General features: G+C 41.4%; 1 protein-coding gene across 2 annotated transcripts in view; it reads right to left on the reverse strand.

Annotated features, from left to right (window-relative positions):
- Positions 1–23,646, reverse strand: part of dnaaf11 (dynein axonemal assembly factor 11) — an 83,008-nt gene that overhangs the window by 15,604 nt on the left and 43,758 nt on the right. Inside the window, exons 8-11 of one of the 2 annotated variants that reach the window (XM_072570442.1) lie at positions 18,596–18,661; positions 16,885–16,954; positions 10,248–10,343; positions 6,931–7,016 (exon numbers count right to left, since the gene is read on the reverse strand). In XM_072570442.1, coding sequence (XP_072426543.1) covers positions 6,931–7,016; positions 10,248–10,343; positions 16,885–16,954; positions 18,596–18,661 — 318 coding nt within the window. The remainder of the gene's footprint in view (positions 1–6,930; positions 7,017–10,247; positions 10,344–16,884; positions 16,955–18,595; positions 18,662–23,646) is intronic. The other variant, XM_072570443.1, reaches the window with a different exon arrangement.

Raw genomic sequence — 23,646 nt, forward strand, 5'->3', positions numbered from 1 at the left:
TTCCTGGATTTCTAGAGTACATGCCTTCCCCAATTTCTCCTTGTTTCTATATGCTATAATGATTCATTCCATTCATTACCAAGCTTTTGCATGGTATTCCTTTCTTCACTGTCAACTAGTTTCACATATAAGCCTAGAGTCTAGCAAAGTAACAATATGCTTAAGCTTCACATTTATTTTCAAAGCATCTCCTCCTAAGGAATCTTAATGGTCTTGGTCCTGAGAGGATGTTTCTCCTTGTAGAATTGACTAGAACTGAGAAACAAAGTTTAAGAATAATAGGTCCACTCTTAAGATGGAGATGAGGGCAAAACTTTTGACTTAGAGGATTGTTAGCCTATGGAATTCTCTTCCCAGAAAAGAGTGTGGTGGAGGTAACTAAATTTATTCATTGCTGAGTTAGATAGATTTTTGATAAATGATCAAGTCAAGGGCTACGAGGAAGAAGAGGCAGACAGAAATAGAGTTCAATTCACAATTCCATAAGCCATATCTTACTAAACAGCATAGCAGGCTCAACTGGCTGAATGGCCTACTCAGAGTTCTATCTTCTATGCAAAATTTATAACATTTTGTCAGTCTTGAAAGCAGTGCAATTCCACAGCCATGTGCAAAGAAATTATCTAGTGACTGAGGTACTGAAACCAACTCAGACAGTTGCCATAAACCTACATGACTCGAGTTTGCCCAAATACAATGGGACATTGGGATGTCTTTATGATGTCATTACTGCTAGAAATTCTGTTTTCTTATAGATCAAGGATACAGATACATGGATGCTCACTGCAGAAACCACTGAGGAGTGTTAACGGCTGATGCTGCTGTCTTCTGGATTGGCAGCACTTTTCCACCTTTCATTCTATAGTTTTTCAGGCAGGCTGGTCTGTCCCTGTTGATCAGCAGTGAGCATCTGACTATGCATCCTACAATATGACTGGTTAAAATATCTGCATGATAATACCTTGAAGTAATAGCAAACACAGTAATCCAAATAAGGGTGGAAATGATTAGAAAGCTGGGAATTTATACTGGAAGATTCATTTCACAGAGTTGGTCCTATAAAAAATGGTAATCAAAGTTAGAGATGTGAAGTAGAAATCAGATGATTGTATTCACTGGTGAAGTGGTTGCAATAAATGAAATGGCTTTTTACTTGTACAAAAAGTTTCCAATTAATCGAATACTAAGGAAGGGGTGCTAATCTTATGATCAGTTACTCTGGGATGATAGACCAGAGTTGTGTGGTGGTCTTGCCCCAGTTTGACAGGAATAATACTGATCCTGTAGGCAGGAGCAGGGGAGGGCTGACGGGGGTGGAGGTGGGTGGGGTGGTGTTGGGAAAGGTGTTACACAGGCTTACAAAGCAAAACAATTTGAGGTATTGCAGGAAAACTATTTTGATAATGATATCCAGAAGAGAGAGTGAACAAGCTTAGAAAACAACACATGGTCGGAAGGAAGAAAAATTTAAAAGGCAAAATTAATGACTCGTTTTACTTATTTAAGACATAGAACAACAAAGAACAAAGAGAACAAAGAACAATACAGCACAGGGACAGGCCTTTTAGCCCTGCAAGCCTGAGCTGACACATTTTGCTCTTCCAAACTAAAACTATCTTCATTTACAGAATCCGTATCTCTCTATTCCCTTCTTATTCATGTATTCATCTGGTTGCTTCTTGATTACTGCTGTTATGTGTGCTTCTACCACCTTCTGTCAGTGTATTCCAGGCACTCACAATCCTTTGTTGGAAATACTTACCCCACACATCTCTTTTAAACCTCCCCCTCACACCTTGAATCTGTGTCCTCTAGTAATTAACCTCTCCACTCTGGGGGAGAAAAACTCATACTTCCCACTCTATCCATGCCATTCACAATCTTATAAACTTCTATCAGGTTGCCCCTCAACCTCCTGTGTTCCAGTGCACACAAACCCAATCTATCTAACCTTTTTCCATAGCTAAAATTCCTCCACACCAGGTAATATTCTGATAAGCCTTTTCTGTACCTTCTCCAAAGCAGCGACATTTTTCTGGTAGTGTGGTGACCAGAGCTAGGAGAAAGTGAGGACAGCAGATGCTGGCGATCAGAGCTTAAAAATGTGTTGCTGGAAAAGCGCAGTAGGTCAGGCAGCATCAAAGGAACAGGAGAATCAACGTTTCGGGCATAAGCCCTTCTTCAGGAATGAGGAGGGTGTGCCAGGCAGGCTAAGATAAAAGGTGGGGAGGAGGGACTTGGGGGAGGGGCGTTGGGAATACGATAGGTGGAAGGAGGTCAAGGTGAGGGTGATAGGCTGGAGAGGGGGTGGGGGCGGAGAGGTCGGGAAGAAGATTGCAGGTCAAGAAGGCGGTGCTGAGTCTGAGGGTTGGGACTGAGAAAAGGTGGGGGGAGGGGAAATGAGAAAGCTGGAGAAATCTGCATTCATCCCTTGTGGGTTGGAGGGTTCCTAGGTGGAAGATGAGATGCTCTTCCTCCAGCGTCGTGTTGCCATGGTCTGGCGATGGAGGAGGCCGAGGACCTGCATGTCCTTGGTGGAGTGGGAGGGGGAGTTAAAGTGATCAGCTACGGGGTGGTTGGGTTGGTTGGTGCGGGTGTCCCAGAGGTGTTCTCTGAAACGTTCCGCAAGTAGGCGGCCTGTCTCCCCAATGTATAGGAGGTCACATCGGGTGCAGCGGATGCAGTAAATGATGTGTGTGGAGGTGCAGGTGAATTTCTGACGGATATGGAAGGATCCCTTGGGGCCTTGGAGGGAAGTGAGGGGGGAGGTGTGGGCGCAAGTTTTGCATTTCTTGCGGTTGCAGAGGAAGGTGCCGGGAGTGGAGGTTGGGTTGGTGGGGGGTGTGGATCTGACGAGGGAGTCGCGGAGGGAGTGGTCTTTTCAGAACGCTGATAGGGGTGGGGAGGGAAATATATCCTTGGTGATGGGTCTGTTTGGAGGTGGTGGAAATGACGAAGGATGATACAATGTATCTGGAAGTTGGTGGGGTGGTAGGTGAGGACCAGTGGGGTTCTGTCCTGGTGACGATTGGAGGGGCGGGGTTCAAGGGCGGAGGAACCTGGAAGGGGAGGAGATGCGGTGGAGAGCATCGTCAACCACGTCTGAGGCGAAATTGCGGTCTTTGAAGGAGGCCATCTGGAGTGATCAGTATTGGAATTGGTCCTCCTGGGAGCAGATGCGGCGAAGGTGAAGGAATTGAGAATATGGGATGGTGTTTTTACAGGGGGTAGGATGGGAGGAGGTGTAATCTAGGTAGCTGTCGGAGTCAGTCGGTTTATAGTAAACGTCCGTGTTGAGTCGGTCGTCCGAGATAGAAATAGAGGGGTCTAGGAAGGGGTGGGAGGAGTCTGAGACGGTCCCGGTAAATTTGAGGTCGTGGTGGAAGGTGTTAGTAAAGTGGATGAACTGTTCAACCTCCTCGTGGGAACACGAGGTAGCGCCGATACAGTCATCGATGTCGCGGAGGAAAAGGTGGGGGGTGGTGCCAGTGTAGCTGTAGAAGATGGACTGTTCCACATATCCAACGAAGACCAGAGCTGTTTGCAATATCCCAAGAGTGGCCTAACTAAAGTTCTGTAAAGGTGCAGCATAACTTGCCTGTCCTTATACTCAATGTCCCTTTCAATGAAGGCAAGCATGCCATAGGCCTTTTTTCACTACTTTATCTGCCTGCGCTGCAAAATCCCTCTGCATATCAATACTTCTAAGGGTTCTGCCATTCACTAAATAATTTCCACCTATACTTGATCTTCCAAAATGCATCACCTCATATTTGTCAGGATTAAACTCCATCTGCCATTTTTCTGCCCATGCCTCCAACTGATCTATATTCTATATCCTCAGACAATCCTCCTGACTATCCGCAACTCCAACAAACTTTATATCATCTGCAAAGTTACTAATTAGACCAGCCTCATTTTCCTCCAAGTTTTATGCAGACCATGAACAGCAGAGGTCCCAGCACTGATCCATGTGGAACACTACTAGTCACAACCCTCCATTCCACCGTTACCTTCTGTCTCCTATGTCTAAGCCAATTCTGTATCCAGAGATTAATGAGAATGATCTTATTTCACCACTGAACTTAATATATTCAGCCTGGTTTATTCTGGTAATATTAACTGCTATAGTTGTCTACATTACCATGGTTTCAACTGTTCCATTGCGATGAAGGAGGGAGAAACTTTAAAAGAAACTGATGGTGTCATCTACAATTTAGTTTGTGTATATCAGTGGCTGATGAAAATGTTTTAAATAAAAGAGAATCAAGATTGTGTTTGCTAATGTGGTGGTTTTACAACTGGAATTTTAAATTCCCAGCTGCATAGCCTTTAGCTATCCATCATCACAATATTTCTGCAGATACAATATTATGCTCTCCCTGCAACTCCTCTCAAATCCAAAAGGTGAAGAGTTGACCATATTTAGTATTTAACTGATTTATTTTAGCATGACTAGCTGAAAGAGAAAGTATCATCTTCTTCTCCTATAATCAGTTACTACTCCAGGATCATCCTGGACTGCAAATCTTTATTTTAACATCACCACCATTCTCCTCAAATCTCTTTCGATTACTTCTTACAGCAATAGTGTCAGGAGCTGATGGATTTCTTCCTTATTTGGAGTTGGATGCCAAATTCAGCTGCCTTCTCCTTCCTTCCTCATTGTGAAATTTCTCAAATCAAATGTTGAACCATACTCTATTACTTTCCATCTGTTCTCATGCACTGAGTTCATATCATCTTAAAGATTCACTCTTTAATCTTTCTAATTGAACTGCTGCTTCACTACTTAATGGCATTGGAAGTGGTTTCTCTTCCTTGAATTCTGTTATCCTCATTTCCAGAAGCTTATGCTTCTCTTTTCCTGAAGGAAAAAATTCTGAAACTTCTGTGCTTGAAAACTACTACCCTGTCTACTGCTAATAGATGCAGTTGTCATCTTTATACGTGTATTATGACAATTAAAGGAGGAGTGAGCTGATAATCAAGCTCCACAAGCTATACCAAGTGTTTACATGATTTATTTATCTCGAACAAAAGAACTTTCACCAGTCTGTTAGTTTCCTCGCTGAGCTTGAAGGTTTGTTTTCAGACGTTTTTGTCACCATACGAGGTAACATCATCAGTGAGAGTCTCCGGTGAAGCGCTGGTGGTATGTCCTGCCTCTCTATTTATAGGTCTGGGTTTGTTAAGTTGGGTGATGTCGTTTCTGGAAATGACATTACCCACCTTAAGAAACCAAGATCTATAAACAGAGAGGCGGGACATACCACCAGCACTTCACCGTAGACTCTCTCTGATGATGTTACCTAGTATGGTGACAAAAACGTCTGAAACTAGCTTTCAAGCTCAGCTAGCAAACCTACAAACTCATCATCAACCTGAGCTACAAATCTTCTCAAAAATTGCCAAGACTTTCACCAGGTTTGTTCAGTAAACTCAAAATGACACTTGTTTAAGAATAAGTTGTTCTGAAGAAGTGTGACAAAATGAAATATTAATATGCTATTATCCAGACTTAAACTATTATCCCATTAATTCAAAACTCTCATTCCTTTAAAGAGGGGTACTGTACTTCAGTAGTAATGCCACTGGACTAGTAATCCAAAATCTCAAGCTCATAAACTAGGTCATAGTTTTGAATCCTACCAAGGCAGATGGGGAGGTGTGAACCAAAAAAACATTGTAATTAACAAATTAGCCTACTGCTGATCACACAAATACTACCAGTTGTTATAAAAATTCTTCTGGTTCACTTATAGGCTTTAGGGAAGGCTAATCTGCCTGGTCTGGTTTATGTACAACTCCAGATCCATAGCAATATGTGATGAATTCTTAACTGCTGCATGGGCAATTAGGGATAGGGATTAAAGGCTGGCCTAGCCAGTGCCATCCACAATCCATGAATGAATAAAAATAGGTGAAACAACACAGTTCTGCGGAGATATTAAAAGTTGGAAAAATAAGCAGAAAATGCACACCACCCCTGTAGTTCAAGGTTTGAACGAAGATAGGATAGGCTGACTTCTCACCATTTTTTTGATTTTCTGCTTATAAGATCAGATTGCTATTAGTTGTAGAATGATACAAAATCTTTAGACCAAATATCAAATTTAGATGGGAAACAGTTTAGAATCCTGATAGTTTTATCAAGTTTTTTTCAAACAACTTCACCAAGAAAGTAAGAACATTTTAACTAGTTTTGCTTTAAAGATTATTCTCTTACGGAGAGTGAGAGCCGTAACACTGCCTTTTCTACAAATCCTCTGCAACAGCTGTCACCCTCCCAGGTGTGTAGTGAAGAAACAATTTTAGTTCAGAAACTGTGGATAGGCAACCTTTAGGACAGACCCAAGGGTTCATGCTGTAGTTAAACTATCAAACCCATCTCTTAACTTTCCTTAAAAGCTTTGTGGGACTCTTTTTCGCAAAGTCAAGTGACTTTTGTAAACACCTTTTCTTTGATCTTTAACTTTTTGTTTCCAAGAAATCACTTGATAAATCCCTGTTCAAACACATAATGTCCAAATAGTTCCATATTCCAGTTTCTCACAATAGTTGGAAATGCATTTATAACATTTGATTGTACTATTGGTCTTTTGATTAGCATCACATCATCCAGCCTGCATAAACTTCCACTCATTTAAAACTATTCAGTATTAAAGTCCAGGTCAACTCTGTTCCCACTACTGACTCCAAGACACTCAATATCTCAAACTTAAAATTCTCACAAAATCCATCCATAGATACCCCTTTCTTTCCATAATTCTTCCAGCACTGCAACCTGTTCGTAAATTCTCTAAATCTCTGACTTTAATCTCTAATGCATTCTCCTCACTTTGTCTCATAGTGTACTCAAGACACTGTATGCAAGTTGTTGTTACTGAAAAAGAGGAAACATTTAGCTTGCTATTACACAATAAATACCTTGTTACATGGGTATGTGACTTTGAGTATGTTGCAGATTGAGTTCTAGATGTGCTCTTAGGTTTTGGCTTAACCACCTCTTGCACCTAAATAAAATATTTCAAATTGAAATTATGATTAAATAAAGTTACAAAAATGCACAACAAGCAAAAGCTATATACTATTAAGATTAAAGTCCAAACTGACAATGTTTGATGAAAAGGAAACAAAGAAAAGGCTGGGAAAGTAAGATTGTGAATCAAAATTATTTTGCTTAAAGTAAACTACATTGAAAATTAAACTGGACAGTTACTTATTACATTATCGTCCAATGTTTAGTTTCATTCACTTTAACACAGCTGAACATGTCCTATTACAAGAGGCAAAAATACTTTGCACATTGTGTCCAATTTCATCCACATTATGTATTTTTGAGTTAGAACTTTGTTCAAGAACGCTGACATATGAAAACCTAACAAACACAAAGCTGTAATTTTAAGATATCAATTCCTTTTGTTCTGCTTTACTTATCTATGGAACTCCTCACATTCAGAGAGACTTCATAAAGATGAGGGAAAATGTTGAAACCAGGAAGATGGAAAATTATTATAGGCAAAGAAATATCTTCAAGCAGGTTTTGAAAGCAAGCAGAGAGATTGAAAAGTTTAGGATGGAACTCCAAAAGGCTGAGGTATAGAATAACTTTTCCCCTTGAATAATAGATTCCTGTAGTGTTTCTAATTGCTTCCATCGCTCTACCTTTGCCAGTCAGATATTCTATGGCTTATTCGCTGCTACCTAGTCTGCAGATATTGAGAAACCACTAACCCAACCCTATGTTACACAGCCTGGGTGGATATACTGTTAGTACCAGGCTGAAAGTCTACCTGTTGTTAGAAAAGATTTCAGTACATCTTCATTACTGTTTAAATATTCCCCAAAGTAATTCTGTGGCAAAATGAAAACTAATTATTTTTCACTACTCACATTTTTGGGTAAGGGGTAGAAGGTGGTTCTCAGGATTCATTATCATCCTTACAAATTAGCAAGAATGCTCGCAGGACTAACAAGTTATTTGCAAAGGGGATAAACAACTTAATTTATACTGCACCATTAAAATAATAAACCATCTGAAAGCCCTTTACAGAAGTACATTTAGAAAGATTTCCCACTTAACCATATACGGAGATATTAAGGCAGTTGGACAAAGAAAGAGTTTGAGGGTCATAAAAGAGGAAATTGAAGTTGGGAAGCAGTTAGATTTAAGGGTAGTTTAGGGTCTGGGCAGCTGAAGACACAGCAGCCAAATGGTGGAACAGTTAAGATTGGGGACATTCAGGAGGAGAAAGTGAGGACTGCAGATGCTGGAGACCAGAGTTGAAAAATGTGATGCTAGAAAAACACAGCAGGCCAGGCAGCGTCTGAGGAGCAGGAGAATCGACGTTTCGGGCATAAGCCCTTCTTCAGGAATGACTTTAAATAGGTCAGGGTCTGGCGATAGAGGCGGCCAAGGACCTGCATGTCCTTGGCGGAGTGGGAGGGGGAGTTAAAGTGCTCAGCCACGGGGCGGTTGGGTTGGTTGGTGCGGATGTCCCAGAGGTGTTCCCTGAAACGTTCCGCAAGGAGGCGGCCTGTCTCCCCGATGTAGAGGAGACCACATCGGGTGCAACGTATACAGTAAATGATGTGTGTGGAGGTGCAGGTGAATTTGCAACAGATATGGAAGGATCCATTGGGGCCTTGGAGGGAGATGAGGGGGGAGATGTGGGCGCAAGTTTTGCACTTCTTGTGGTTGCAGGGGAAGGTGCCGGGAGTGGAGGTTGGGTTGGTGGGGGATGCGAACCTGACGAGGGAGTCGCGGAGGGAGTGGTCTCTCCGGAACGCTGATAGGGGTGGGGAGGGAAATATATCCCTGGTGGTGGGGTCTGTTTGGAGGTGGCGGAATTCCTGAAGAAGGGCTTATGTCCGAAATGTCGATTCTCCTGCTCCTCGGATGCTGCCTGTCTGCTGTGTTTTTCCAGCACCACATTTTTCAACGACATTCAGGAGGACAAAATCATAAGAACGCTGTGCTAGTGGGGCTGGAGGGGATTGCAGTGCTGGGGCCAGGTATGAAATAATTCAAAGACAAGGATGAGAATTTTTAAATCGTGCATGGCTTGGGCACAGCCAAAGCAAATCATTGAGCACAGAGGTAATGGATGATTCTTGGTTCAAGAAAGGATGTCAACAAAATGTTGGATAAAAATCAAGTTTCTGGAATGTACCTTGTTGGAGCCCGGCCAGCAGAGCTCAAGAATAGTAAAGTCTAAAAGGGCCAAAAGTATGAATGAAGGTTTAACAGCAGATGAACTGAAGTAGAAGCAGAGACAGACATTGTTACACAGGTGGAAAATAGGAAATATAGGTAATTGCGCAAATATATAGTGTGAATTGTGACATCAAATACAAGATCAAGGGTTTCAAGCAGACTAAATCAGCCTCACAAGGATGGTAAAAGCAAGGACTTGCGATGCTGGAAACCAGATTCTAGATTAGAGTGGGGTTGGTTTCTCCCCACCCCCACCCTCCTCTCATTTATCTCTCCACCCTGCAGGCACTCTGCCTCTATTCCTGATGAAGGGCTTTTGCCCGAAATATCGATTTTCCTGCTCCTCGGATGCTGCCTGGACTGCTGTGCTTTTCCAGCACCACTCTCATCTCGAACCTCACAAGGATGGAGTCAGTAGCTAGCGATTGGAGCTTGCAATAGGCCCTAAAGACAATAGCCTTCGCAATTCCTGGATGAGTACAGCTCCAACACTACTCAAGAAACTTGATACCATCCAGAAAAACGCAGCCCACGTGATTGGCACCACAACCACAAACATCAACATTACTCCCATCAATGATGTTCAGTAGCAGCAGTGTGCACCTTTCACTAGGTGAACTGCAGAGATTCAAAGATCCCAAGACAGCACCTCCCAAACCCACAACCCTTACTATCTAGAAGGACAAGGGCAGCAGATAAATCAGAACACCAACAGATTATAGCAGTTCAAGCAGGGAGGTCACCACTACCTTCTCACTGGCAACTAGGTGCATGCAATAAATGCTATCCCAGCTAGTAACTCCTATGCCTCATGAGTGAATTTTAAAAAATCATATCAGAATAAATTTCTGCCCATCAAGTGCAAGATGTTGCATTGTTACAGGCATACATCTGCAAATGCCCCAATAAAGATATCCAAATGAAACTGAATTAGCAACATGTTTTCAGCACATCACAATCTGGTCATTTAAAGTTAACATAAAAGTGAAGTAACGAGAGATAAATGCCATCTAACATATGACTGCACCTTGGGCATTGTGATGAGCAGATGTCCTGTGGTTTGGGATCTCTTGGCAGAACTGCTGTCAGGTTTTACTTCTTCTGGAAGCACCAGCTGAAACACCTAAAATTAACATTGAAAACAATGCAATATACCGCACCAAAATCATCTGCTGTCACTATTTCAATTGAAATAAATTACAAACTAAGTTGCTTCATGAGATAATGTATGATTTGCTCCCGAACAAAGCTAATTAATAAGTATGGAATAGTATAAGGAGGCTAAACCTTCCTTTTTAAAAAGTCTAAATTATTTTGCTTTGGTGGAAAGATGGATATGATTTTCCATCACAGAGACAAAACATAAAGTAATGCAATTTGATTCAACAAGAATCTTCTACACCAATGGAGAGTGATAGCATAATGACAGTGTTACCGGACTACAACAGCCTGAACTAATGTTTTGAGACAAGCATTCAAATCCCACCATGGCAGCCAGGGGAGTTTAAAATTTGTTTAAAATAAAGCTGGAATTTTTTTTAAAAAAGTGTTTGGCTTAATAATCATAATTATGGAACTATCAAATGGTCATAAAAACCCATGTAGTCTCATTTTCACTAATATCTTACTTGGTCTGATTAACATGTTGTGTGTCTGGAGTCACAACGTAGTTAGCTCATAAATGTCATCTGTAGTGGTCTAACAAATTAAACAGTTGCATCAATCTGCTACAAAATGCAAATAAAATTAGACAGATGATTCAGCATTGACTTAAGCATCAAGGTGTAACAAAGTCACATGCTGCTCAATTGACCCTCCAAAGTTATCCCCATTAAAATCTAGAGACTTGTGACAAAAGAGGAAAGCTGGCCTTAAGATTAGTCAAGCAACAACTTGACAGACATAATCATGGAATGATACTTTGCACACAATGATCCGGACAACACCAACCTTGTCGTCCCTGGGAAGACAGATTCACTAGAAGATAGTAGTGCAGTAATTATACAGGCCAGAAATCCTGGGAGTCGTAAATATTGATCCTGGACCCCATACTGTCTCTTGGCATCAGTATAGAAAGAAAACCTCTTGCTGAGTGCACAGACCAAGCCCTCACCCCCATCAGCTTATAAATCAGTACTCCTTCATGTTGTACACCACCTGAAAGAAGCACCGATAATCACAATGTAAAGCACATAATTTATTTTAGGTGTGGGATTTCCCAGAAGGGAAAAACAGTTTAAAAAAAAAGTAATATTTGGAAATGAATATAACTAGACACACTGGAGCTCCACTTTGAAGCAAGAAAGGTGAGTTGGATCAGTATGTGCCACTTGCAAATTTTACTGGTTTTTACTTCTGAAATATCCATCAAAGCGAAGTACCATTACTGACCTCACTGGTTGATCCTGAAGGACATGTGTCAAGGGCAATGAAGGATGAATAAGTGCTTAAATAAATGCTCCCTTGCCAGAAATACTCATCCCTATGAACACATTTTAAAAATCTGTCATTCTGACCCTATGGCAGATGCAAGACAGCTAAAAAGGTGTGACCTAATTCTCGCCAAGCTACCTATTGCTGATGCATCTATTCTTTACAGCATGAACAGGAGTGACCACAGTAGGGACAAAGCTTCATCTTTATATTGAGAACATCCTCCATTGTGTTCAACGATATTTCCACTGTGCAAACACAGTTTGTCAACATGATTTATGAAGGGTAGGTCATGCCTCACAAACCTTATTGGGTTCTTTGAGAAGGTGACCCAACAGGTGAATGAGGATAAAGCAGTTGATGTGGTGTATGTGGATTTCAGTAAGGCGAGTGATATGGTTCCCCATGGTAGGCTATTGCACAAAATATGGAGGCATGGGATTGAGGGTGATTTAGTGGTTTAGATCAGAAATTGGCTAGCTGAAAGAAGACAGAGGGTGGTGGTTGATGGGAAATATTCATCCTGGAGTTCAGTTACTAGTGGGGATCTGTTTTGCATCCACTGCTGTTTGTCATTTTTATAAATGACCTGGATGACAGCAAAGAAGGATGGGTTAATAAATTTGCAGATGACACGAGGGTCGGTAAAGTTGTGGATAGTGATGAAGAATGTTGTGGGTTACAGAGGGACATAGATAAGCTGCAGAGCAGGGCTAAGAGGTGGCAAATGGAGTTTAATGCAGAAAAGTGAGAGGTAATTCACTTTGGAAGAAATAACAGGAATAAAGAGTACTGGGTTAATGGTAAGATTCCTGGGCGTGTAGATGAGCAGAGAGATCTCGGTGTCCAGGTACAAAGATCCTTGAAAGTTGCCACCCAAGTTGATAGGGTTGTTAAGAAGGTATACGGTGCGTTAGCTTTTATTGGTAGAGAGATTGAGTTTCGGAACCATGAGATCATGCTGCAGCTGTACAAAACTCTGGTGTGGCCACTTTTGGAGTACAGCAAACAGTTCTGGTCACCGCATTATAGAAAGGATGTGGAAGCTTTGGAAAGGGTTCAAAGGAGATTTATTAGGATGTTGCCTGGTCTGGAGGGAAGGTCTTACAAGGAAAGGCTGAGGGACTTGAGGCTGTTTTTGTTTGAGAGAAGAAGATTGGGAGGTGACTTAATTGAGACATATATGATAATCAAAGGGTTAGATAGGATTGACAATGAGAGCCTTTTTCCTTGGATGGCGATGGCTAGCACGAGGGGACATAGCTCTAAATTGAGAGGTGATAGACACAGGACAGATGTCACAGGTAGTTTCTTTACTCAGAGTAGTAGGGGCATGAAACACACTCCCTGCAATAAGAGTAGACTTGCCAAGTTTAAGGACATTTAAATGGTCATTGGATCGGCATTTGGATGAGAATGGAATAGTATAAGTTAGATGGGCTTCAGGTTTGTTCCACAGGTCAGTGCCACAATGAGGGCCAAAGAGTCTGTACTGTGCTGTAATTAGATTAGATTATTTACAGTGTGGAAACAGGCCCTTCGGCCCAACAAGTCCACACTGACCCGCTGAAGCGCACCCAGCCAGACCCATTCCCCTACATTTACCCTTTCACCTAACACTACGGGCAATTTTAGCATGGCCAATTCACCTAACCTGCACATTTTTGGACTGTGGGAAGAAACCGGGGCACCTGCAGGAAACCCATGCAGACATTGGGAGAATGTGCAAACTCCACACAGTCGCCTGAGGCGGGAATTGAACCCGGGTCGCTGGTGCTGTGAGGCAGCAGTGCTGACCACTGTGCCACCATGCCACGTTCTAAAAATGAGATTGGTTCATAGTAGATTGAGCTCAAAACTGGGCAACTATGAGACCCTGTGGGTTAATGGCTTTAGCAGGATTGTATTCAACTACATTCTACATGCTTATGGCCCAACATGTCAAAAATGTAAAATTAAGGAGGGGATGTTGGGTGTCTTGAAAAACATTAAGATACACAAGTTCCAAAGGCCTGATAGCATCTATTTCAGGATACTGAGGAGGCAAGTGGGGAGACTTCTGGGACCTTGATAGAGAATTTTGCATCCTCTTTAGCCATAGGCAAGGTCACAGAAGGCTGGAGAATAGCCAGTGTTGTTCTTTGTATAAGAAGGGCAATAGGAATAATCCAGTGGGTCTAGTGTCAGTGGATTCTTAGAGACAGGATTTACTCACATTTGGAACAGAATGGAATTATTAGGGATTGTAAGCATGGCTTTCTGAGAGTAAGATCTTGTCTCACAAATTTGATTTGAATCTTTGGAGGAAGTGTAGATGATAATGGGGCTGGTGGGCAGTAGATGGCTGTTTAACAGTACTACACCATATGAACTGCAGCATTTCAAGAGATAGCTCACCATCTTCAAAGGCAATTAGGGATGGGAATGCATCAAAGACAAATTAAAATAAACTTACGTTTGTTCATTGTCTCACAAGACATAGAAATTAATACAAATGGTGCTACCTTGAGGATCTGGATGATAGAAAGTTTGATGGCTCATGCAATTGATCAAGGTCAGCATATTCATTCTTCAAATAGGTATACTTCCAACTGAATTATTAGCCTCAGACATTGTTCACGTATTTAGCACTGCTGCAAATTTCACACCCATATCTCTTACATTGCCAGTTATTTAAACATGCTAACCATATCACTCCAAATAATTGCAACTTTTAATCAACATAATTTCTACTCTCTTGCAGGAGGTGTGACGTAAGCACTTGCAATACCATTTAATCAGTAGGGGACAGGAATAAATGTACTTTCTTAGCACTCTATAATTATGTCTAATCCACTTTCTCACATTCCACTTCCTTCTCACATGGCATAAGTTGCACCTCTCATTTTCCAACTTTCTGTGAAGCACAACACACATTATGCTGTATTATGTTGCAAGGCTGCAGGACCTGATGTTATCAGAACTTCCACATAGGCTTCTAGTGGCTGTCCAACCGTGATCACGTAGAGGCCAACCGAGTAATTTAGAAGTAGTGAAAGCCTAGTCCAATTAACCATGAGACACTAGAAACGAGATACTAATGGCAGCACCAAATGATGGCATGGCAGGTGTTAACACCACATTTAAATGGCTGCCAGCTTGGAATTCTCTGCTGCCTCGTTTGAAAGCGTGCTGTCCTGACTAATCTGATGACTGCTTTTACTGCTTGACAGTCTCCGTCACCCTTCATTATATGCAAGGAACTGAACAGGGAATTGCAGCAACTATGACAGAGGGAAGACTTTGCGAGCCTCATAGATTTCTCCCTGTAGATACTCTTGTAGGCTGCAGGACAAGATGAGTCACTTATTAAGGTACTGGAAGAAGAAACTGGCCTACCTGAGACAGCAAGCCTGGAAGAAAATTGCAAAGGAGGTCACTAGCTGTGGGCTCTCTCCAAACCTGGATGCAGTTTTGTAAATGCATCAACGTTCTGTCAAGGTGAGATTTCCTTACCATGGTGATGGTGGCACTGTGAGACAGTGGCTAGCACTGCTGTCTCACAGCACCAGGAACCCAGGTTCAATTCCAGCCTTGGGTGACAGTCTGTGTGGAGGTTGCACATTCTCCATGGCATGGATTTCCTTCCTAAGTTCAAAGATGTGCAGATTAGGTAGAATGGCCCTGCTAAATTGTCCCATAGAGTTCATGGATGTGCAGGCTAGGTGGATTAGCCATGGTAAATGTCAGGTTACAGGGCTGGGGTGGGTTTGGGTGGGGATGCTTTCTGAGGGTCAGTGCAGACTTAATGGGCTGAATAGCCTCTTTCTGCACTGTAGGGTTTATATGATTCACTTTCTTCTCTAAAGCTTACATGTGGCATTGAACGAAGATGCTTAGCAAGGAATGACCACCAGTCTGTAGGTAAGGGCATCAGGAACCAGCATATCTCATCAGAAACATAACCGAATTTTTATGTCACTGATGATCTGCACAAGGGCCATGAGAGTTTCCATATGGAGGAGGCATTACATTATGAACCAATCAGCTACTACTTATATAGGTGTTCATTGATGATTGCAATGAACAATTGCAATTAGCAATCTTCAGATGCTGAAGCTTTCCATAAAGAGCAAGACCTGGACAACTTCCAGAGCTGGGCTGATAAATGGCAACTAACATTCACACGACACAAGTGCTACATAATGGTCTAAAAGGAGAGAACCTAACCATCGCATCTTGAAAGCATTACCATTACGGAATTCCCCACTATCAACTTCCAGGAATTAGCATTGACCAGAAACTGAACTGGACCAGCTGTAGCTGTGACAGCAGGTCAGAGTTTAACATTTCTGTGATGTATAACTCACCACCTGATTCCACAAAGATGGTCCACAATCTAAAAAAGCAGATGTCAGAAATGTTATAGGATACTCTACACTGACCTGGAGGAGTGCAGCTCCAACAGCAGTCAAGAACAATGTCCAGGATAAAACATGATTGGCACCTCAATTAACTCCTTTAACCCCACCATGACAGAGGTGTGTATCATTTACAGGATGCATTGCAACAATTCCCAAGCTCTGGAGACAGCACCTCCAAACCTTCAACCTCTATCACCTGGTAGGATAACAGTAGCAGATACATGGGTACATCACAACTTGCAAATTGTATTACAGGACACACAGCATCCTGACTTTGAAGTACATTAGAATTCCTTTACTGTCACTGGGTCAAAATCCTGGAACTCCCTCCCCAGCAGGGGACATGGACTGTAGTGGTTTAAGGCAGTTCACCACTATCTTGTCAAGAGCAATTAGGGATGGGCAATAAATGGCAGATGGCAGAATTCCAGCTCAACAAAACAAAATACTAACATTAAAAAAAAGCACACTGTGCCTAAGATTCTAATTTCCACAGATCTGTGAGAAGAACATTCTGTGTATATGTATTTAAAGCATACATATTTTTATTTCAGCTTTATTGATTATACAAGAGTGCAAACCGGGGCAATGTAATCAGTGCTAACCATTCATATCAGTCTAAAGGCAGGTAACAAAGTCTAGTCAACATATCTGTGGAAAAACTGGATAAATACCTTGAAGAGGTGCATTTGTTATGAAACAGGAAGATGAAACAGTCTTTGAATTTATGGAGTCTTTGGATATCAAGGTTTTTACATTTCAGATGTACACTTGTATTACTGATTCTATTTTGTCTGTACTTCAGAAATCTATATATTGGATACTGACCTTCCCTTTCACCATTACACAGACATATGTTGGTTGAACATCGATATCAAGCAGAGATGTGTCCATATGTCTGCAAGTTAAATTTTTGAAAATTGATCAATATTGGCAATTCAATAAAGTGAATCCCACTTTTGTACATAGTTCACATAAGAGGGTTACCTTGCTGATCAGCTAATTGCACTATACTGGTTTTGGAAAGAAAAAGCTAAATATTGCTAATGCACAAGTAAAACAGAGCATTTCTTTTGGAGAGAGTACTAACCTATTGCTTTGTATTATTGTATCTTTTGAAGTTTGATGAAAAACTGTATTATGACACTTGTGAGCAGATAAAAGAACAATTTTTCAATGCCAACTAATGACATTAACTTTGCCTTTTCATAAATTCCAGAACTTTTTCCCAGTATTGCATAACACAGGAGAAAAAACATAGCATTAAAAAAACAATTTTCTTTTCTCATTGTCTCTTTATCATACTTAAAGATATTGCAAATGGAAGAAAAAAGGTTGTCCGGCTGAAGGGCAAATATCATCCAATTGGTTAATGATTATTTGAGTTCTCTAATTGGCATAGGAAGGCACGGCAACACAAGGATGGACCTGTTGGCTAACAAATGGCTGACTGAGGGTAAGTCATGTTATGAAACCTTCATGAATACATTTAAATCACAGTTGGCAACCCTACCCAGTACACTGAATAGAAAAGGTGCTGAGATAAGTAGTGTGCAAAATCGTCAAGATACATAAAATCTTGAATGTGCATTGATATGCTTTCAGTTGTGATCCCTTTCTTGTATCTGCAACTAAGCAAAAGAGTGAAAATAAAATTGAAAACAGCCACCAATTAAGCTATGACTCATTTTAAGCATTTATGAATTATTGTTTGACTACTGATACACATGAACATGCGGAAACCTGTAAGAACCTTAAAGTATGGATGTTAAAAAGACAGTGGCAGGCTAGTGCCTGTAGTGCATTTCGGTGGTAGTTTTTGCTTTCAGGATGTGAAACAAATCAGTGATGACTTTCTTTGTCATTCCTCAATTCTATGTGGAATTCTCTCCGTTCCTATATGTATACTGGTATGTTACTGGTGGCTAGATACCACTACAGCCTCACCAGGCTAGCAATCCTCTGCTTCCCCTCCTTCTCTTTCTCCAAAAGCAAATATATTTGACAGTGAGAGCCACCCACCATGTCTAAAAATATGAGAATGTGGGTAGCAAAGGACAACAAAAAAGCAAATGACAACACAATTGCCAAGAGTTAAAACAGGAAAATGAACAACCATTGTGTTTTTACAATAATAAATATTGTTATTTGACATTTGAAATTTTTCATCTCTCCACCAGAGTGCTGAGCACTTTTGAATGGTATCTTTCTATAGTCATGAACATGACATGATTTACTACAAACATGATGGAAATTATCAGACTGAGGCAAATGACCACATGTCATTGCCAACTTTTGGCAGTGTAAAGGGAGCCATTGCTAAAACTTTGGCGATCCAACCTATGGATACCTACCCATTTCTGTACTTCCACCACATCATTAACACCCCAATATCAGGCAATTATGATCAGGAAATATCACCTAATACCACAAAACTATGTTAAATTAGCCTTCGAAAGAAGCCCCACAAAACCTAATTTTAGGTGGGTGAATTCTGATATTTTGAGATAGGTGTACAGTTGTATGTTACAAAGCTAACCTGTATACAGCAAGATCCAAAATGAACTGATTATTTTCTTCATCATCAGTCAATAGGAAATCAATCCTGCAAAGAAAAACAAAAACAATTCATCTTTAATTTCTAAGGATACCACTTTGTTCAACCATATTATAGAGTAAGATTTAATGGTCGAGACAAAATGGTGTTGATTGCAACTTACAGGCCATAGATGTTCCTTAAAGCAGTCCCTGAGTTTGCGCTTGGTCATTCCAGTTGCCAGCCATTTCAATTCCCCTTCCTACTCCCCTGATGACATGTCCATCCTGGGCCTCATTCACTGTCAAAATAAGGCCTCACGCAAACTGGAGGAAGAAAACCTCATCTTCCACCTTGGGAGCTTACAACCATATGGCCTAACGTAGAATTCACAAGCGTTCAAATCTCCTCATCCCAGGTCCAGCCCTCCCTCTCTGCCCTTCTCCATTGACCTGACCTAACCTGCCCATCTTCCTTCCCACTGATCCTCTCCACCCTTCCCACTGACCAATCATAATCACCTCTTACCTGTATCCACCTATTGCCATCCCACCTACTTTTGTCCCATGCCACCCCCTCCCTCTATTTATTTCTCAGTCCCCTTCCTTCTGCCCAGTCCTGGTGAAAGGCTCGGATCTGAAATGTTGACTCCCCTGCTCCTCTGATGCTGCTTGACCTACTATACTCTTACTAGCTCCACACTCTGACTTTCCAGACACTCCACACACTAGTTATCCACTCTGACTTTCCAGTAGCTACAGTCCTCACTATCTCCCAGTTAGTTTCAATATGGCCTAGGGTGAGATATCACACCCAGTCATGCATTTCTCACCTCAATATTTATGCAAAGAAGATGTTGGGTGTTTATAAGGTGCATTGCATGGCAAGTGAGTCTGAAGTACTCATCAAGTCTCTGGTAGCATATTCAAAGCCTATCTGGACTCTACTTCTATTACTATAAGCTGGGAACTCTCTCTCATATTATGGTACTCTCTTCCAAACTTTGACGAGGATGACTCAGAAAAAAACTAAGCTTGTTCCTCCTTTCATGAAGAAAACTCTCTGGTGATGAGGGAGAGAAGACTAGTCCTCTTCCGAGCTGATGGTAACAAGAGTCCACTCCACCAGACCCCAGCAGTCTAGGCAGAGATAATAGTATGGGTTAGTGCTATCTTCACAGAATCACAGAATCCCTACAGTGTGGAAACAGACCCTCTGATCCAACACGTCCACACAGACGCTCCAAAGAGTAACCTGCCCAGACCCATTCCCCTACCCTATATTTATCCCTGACTAATGCACCTAACCTATGTATCCCTGAACACTATGGGCAATTTAGCATGGCCAATTCACCTAACCTATACATCTCTGGATTGCCAATGGGCACTGTAGACACCTGAAAAGGTATCATAGTACAATTGCCTAAGTCTTCCAAGTCAAAAGGAATAGACACACAGAAAATCCCCACACATCAGCTACAGAAGGCAGGCATGTAACTGGAAGTAGCTAGATGGAGTAGATAAGAAAAGCATACTGAGCTACCTAGGTGGCAGTGGTGCTACTTCACTATAAATAAGTCACCACTTTCATCAATATATTTTCACTTGCACTGTTACAACATCTGCTGCAATATTATTGTCACCATACGACCTGTGTAAGTCACACCCATCTAAGAGATGAGGAACCTTTTTATAAATCTCAAGACTGAAAGAAGTTGTATTTGCCAAGCATTGCTCATCTCTCATAAACAATCAGGTTTTTGATTGCTGATAGCTTGATATGCCAAATATTTTTGAACACTAACTTTGAGAAGACGTTTCAGATTAAGGTGGAGGACACTAAACTGAAAGGCAGCATACAGGTAAGTGGTAAGACCAGGGCTGCATTAACACACCCCTCTTTAGCCCTTACATTTAGCTTATGAGTGAGAGATAATTTCATATATCTCTGATGTGGAGGTGCTGGTGTTGCACTGGGGTGAATAAAGCTAAAAATCGCAACACCAGGTTATAGTCCAACTGGTTTATTTGGAAGTACAAGCTTTTGGAGTGCTGCTCTTTTGTCAGATAGGTACCTAACAAAGGAGCAGCACTCCGAAAGCTTGTACTTCCAAATAAACCTGTTGGACTATAACCTGGTGTTGTGTGATTTTTAACTTCATATATCTCAATAGGAAAATGCTGTTTTTATATATGAGTTTCTCAAGGGAGCCCACTGACAGTTATGATTGTGAGAAGTGAAATCTACACTTTATGAAGTTCTTAGCTAGTTGCCAGCAGAGTTTTAACAAGACTTCCAATGAAGGAACAGCTTAATTAAGAATCAGTTGAAACTAGATTGTCATTATGTGAATCAGACAGGGTTCTGTTTTAGGAGCATAGAAAAGTAGCCAACTTAGGAGATCAGAAGATTAGACAAAATAAAAAATAGTTAAAAGTGACCAAAAATTCATAAAGAAAGAAAAATTAGATGCAAGAAAACTAGCTAGAAATATAATAACAGATAGTAAGAGCTTCCATACTTATTTACTTAACAAAGTGGGTGTTGGTCCTATAGAAAGTGAGATTAGAGAATTAATAATGGAAAACAAGGAAATGACAGATGAATTGAATAGGCATTTTCCATTACTCTTCACTATAGAGGATACAAGTAACATCTCTGATGCAGCAATAAATCAGAAATAGGAAATAGAGGGAAAACTCAGGAAAATCACCATCAAGAAGTGACACTGAGTAAACTGTTGGGCAGTGGGCTAACAGGAGTCCAGGTCCTGATGGACTTCATTCTACAGTCTTAAAAGATGTGGCCACAGCTCACCACTTTGGTGACTCGGTTGTATGGTGTTAGAACAGTACAAGCCCTTTGGATCACAATGTTGTGCTAATCCATTAAGATCAAACTAACCTACATATCCTTCAATTTACTATCATCCATGTGCCTATCCAAGGTGTGCCTTACATGTCCCTAATATATCTGACTTTACTACCACTACTGTTGGTGCATTCTACACATTCACCACTCTCTGTGTAAAGAGCCAACCTCTGACATCTCTCCTAAATCTTCCTTCAATCTTCCTTAAAATTAGGTCCCTGCATGATAGCCATTTCCACCCTGGGAAAAAGTCTCTGGCTATCCACTCTCTCTATGCCTTTCATCATCTTGTACACTTCTATCAAGTTGTCTCTCATCTTTCTTCGTTCCAATGAGAAAAACCCTAGCTCGTTCAACCTTTCTTCATTAGATATGCCCTCCAGTCCAGGCAGCATCCTGGTAAGTGTCCTCTGCACACTCTCTAAAGCTTCCACATCCTTCTTGTAATTAGGCAACCAGAACTGAATACAATATTCCAAGTGTGATCTAACCAGGGCCTTCTAGAGCTGCAGCATAACCTTGTGGCTCTTAAACTCAATCCCCTGCTAACTGAAAGAAAACATACTGTATGCTGGTTTAACAACCCTCTCAACTTGGGTGACAATTTTGAGGGTTCTATGTATGTGGACCCAGAGATCCCTCTGTTGCTCCACACTGCCAAGAATCCTGCCTTTGACCCTGTAATCTGCATTCAAATTTGGCCATCCACACACTTTTCCAGTTGAACTCCATTTGTTACGTCTCCGCCCAACCCCAGCTCTGCATCCTGTCAATGTCCTGTTGCAACCTACAACAGCCCTCCACACTATCCACAACGCCACCAACCTTTGTGTCACTGGCAAACTTACTAACCCACCCTTCCACTTCCTCATCCAAGTCATTTATAAAAATCACAAAGAGCAGATGTCTCAGAATAGATCCCTGCGGAACACCACTGGTCACTGAGCACCAGGCTGAATACTTTCCATCTACTACCACCCTCTGTCTTCTATGGGCCAGCCAATTCTGTAGGTAAAAACAATGACTACAGATGCTGAAAACCAGATTCTGGAGCTCCTCTCATTTATCTCTCCACCCTTCAGGCACTCTGTCTGTATTCCTGATGAAGGGCTTTTGCCTGAAACGTCGATTTTCCTGCTCCTCGGATGCTGCCTGAACTGCTATGCTTTTCCAGCCAATTCTGTACCCAGACAGCCAAATTTCCCTGTATACCATGCCTTCTTACTTCCTGAATGAGCCTACCATGGGGAATCTTATGAAATGCCTTGCTAAAATCCATGTACACCACATCCACTGCTTTAACTTCATCAATGTGCTTTGTCACATCCTCAAAGAATTCAATAAAGTGTGTGAGGCATGACCTGTTCCTCACAAAGCCATGTTGATTGCTTCTAATCAAACTATCCTTTTCCAAGATTTGGAGATGCCTGTGCTGAACTGGGGTGTACAAAGTTAAAAATCACACAACACCAGATTATAGTTCAACAGGTTTAACTGGAAGCGCTAGCTTTCGAAGCACTGCTCCTTCATCAGGTGGTTGTGGAGGTTAAGGTCATGCTCACAGGATTTATAGCCAAAGGAGTCCAGAGTCAAGGAGATGGGATACAGTATACAATCTTAGATTAAAACTTTCACCTTTATAATGGAATATGCCGGTTTCTGGTCTTTGAAATGTAAATCCCAGCTCCAAGGGCTACTGCTTCCAATTGGGCCTGTTGGACTATGGCCTGGTGTTTTGTGATTTTTAACTTTGTACACTCCAGTGCAACACCGGCATCTCCAAACAAACCTATCTTGAGACGTGAGAGGTCACACAACATCAGGTTATAGTCCAACAGGTTTGTTTGGGGGCACTAGCTTTCAGAGCGCTGCTCCTTCATCAGGTGTGGAGAATGTCTTGAGAGTGTAATTTGGGGGAAGTTCTGGGAGTTATATTTCAAAGAACAGAAACCAGCATATCCCATTATAAAAGATGAAAGTTTTAATCTAAGATTGTTTACTGTATCCCATCTCCTTGACTCTGGACTCCTTTGGCCATGCATTCTGTGAGCATGATCTTAACCTCCACAACCACCTGATGAAGGAGCAGTGCTTCAAAAGCTAGTGCTTCCAATTAAACCTGTTGGACTATAACCTGGTGTTGTGTGATTTTTAACTTTTGCTTTTCCAAATAATCATAAATG

The sequence above is a fragment of the Chiloscyllium punctatum genome, chromosome 5 (assembly GCF_047496795.1).
Source record: "Chiloscyllium punctatum isolate Juve2018m chromosome 5, sChiPun1.3, whole genome shotgun sequence".
Lineage (NCBI taxonomy): Eukaryota > Metazoa > Chordata > Chondrichthyes > Orectolobiformes > Hemiscylliidae > Chiloscyllium > Chiloscyllium punctatum.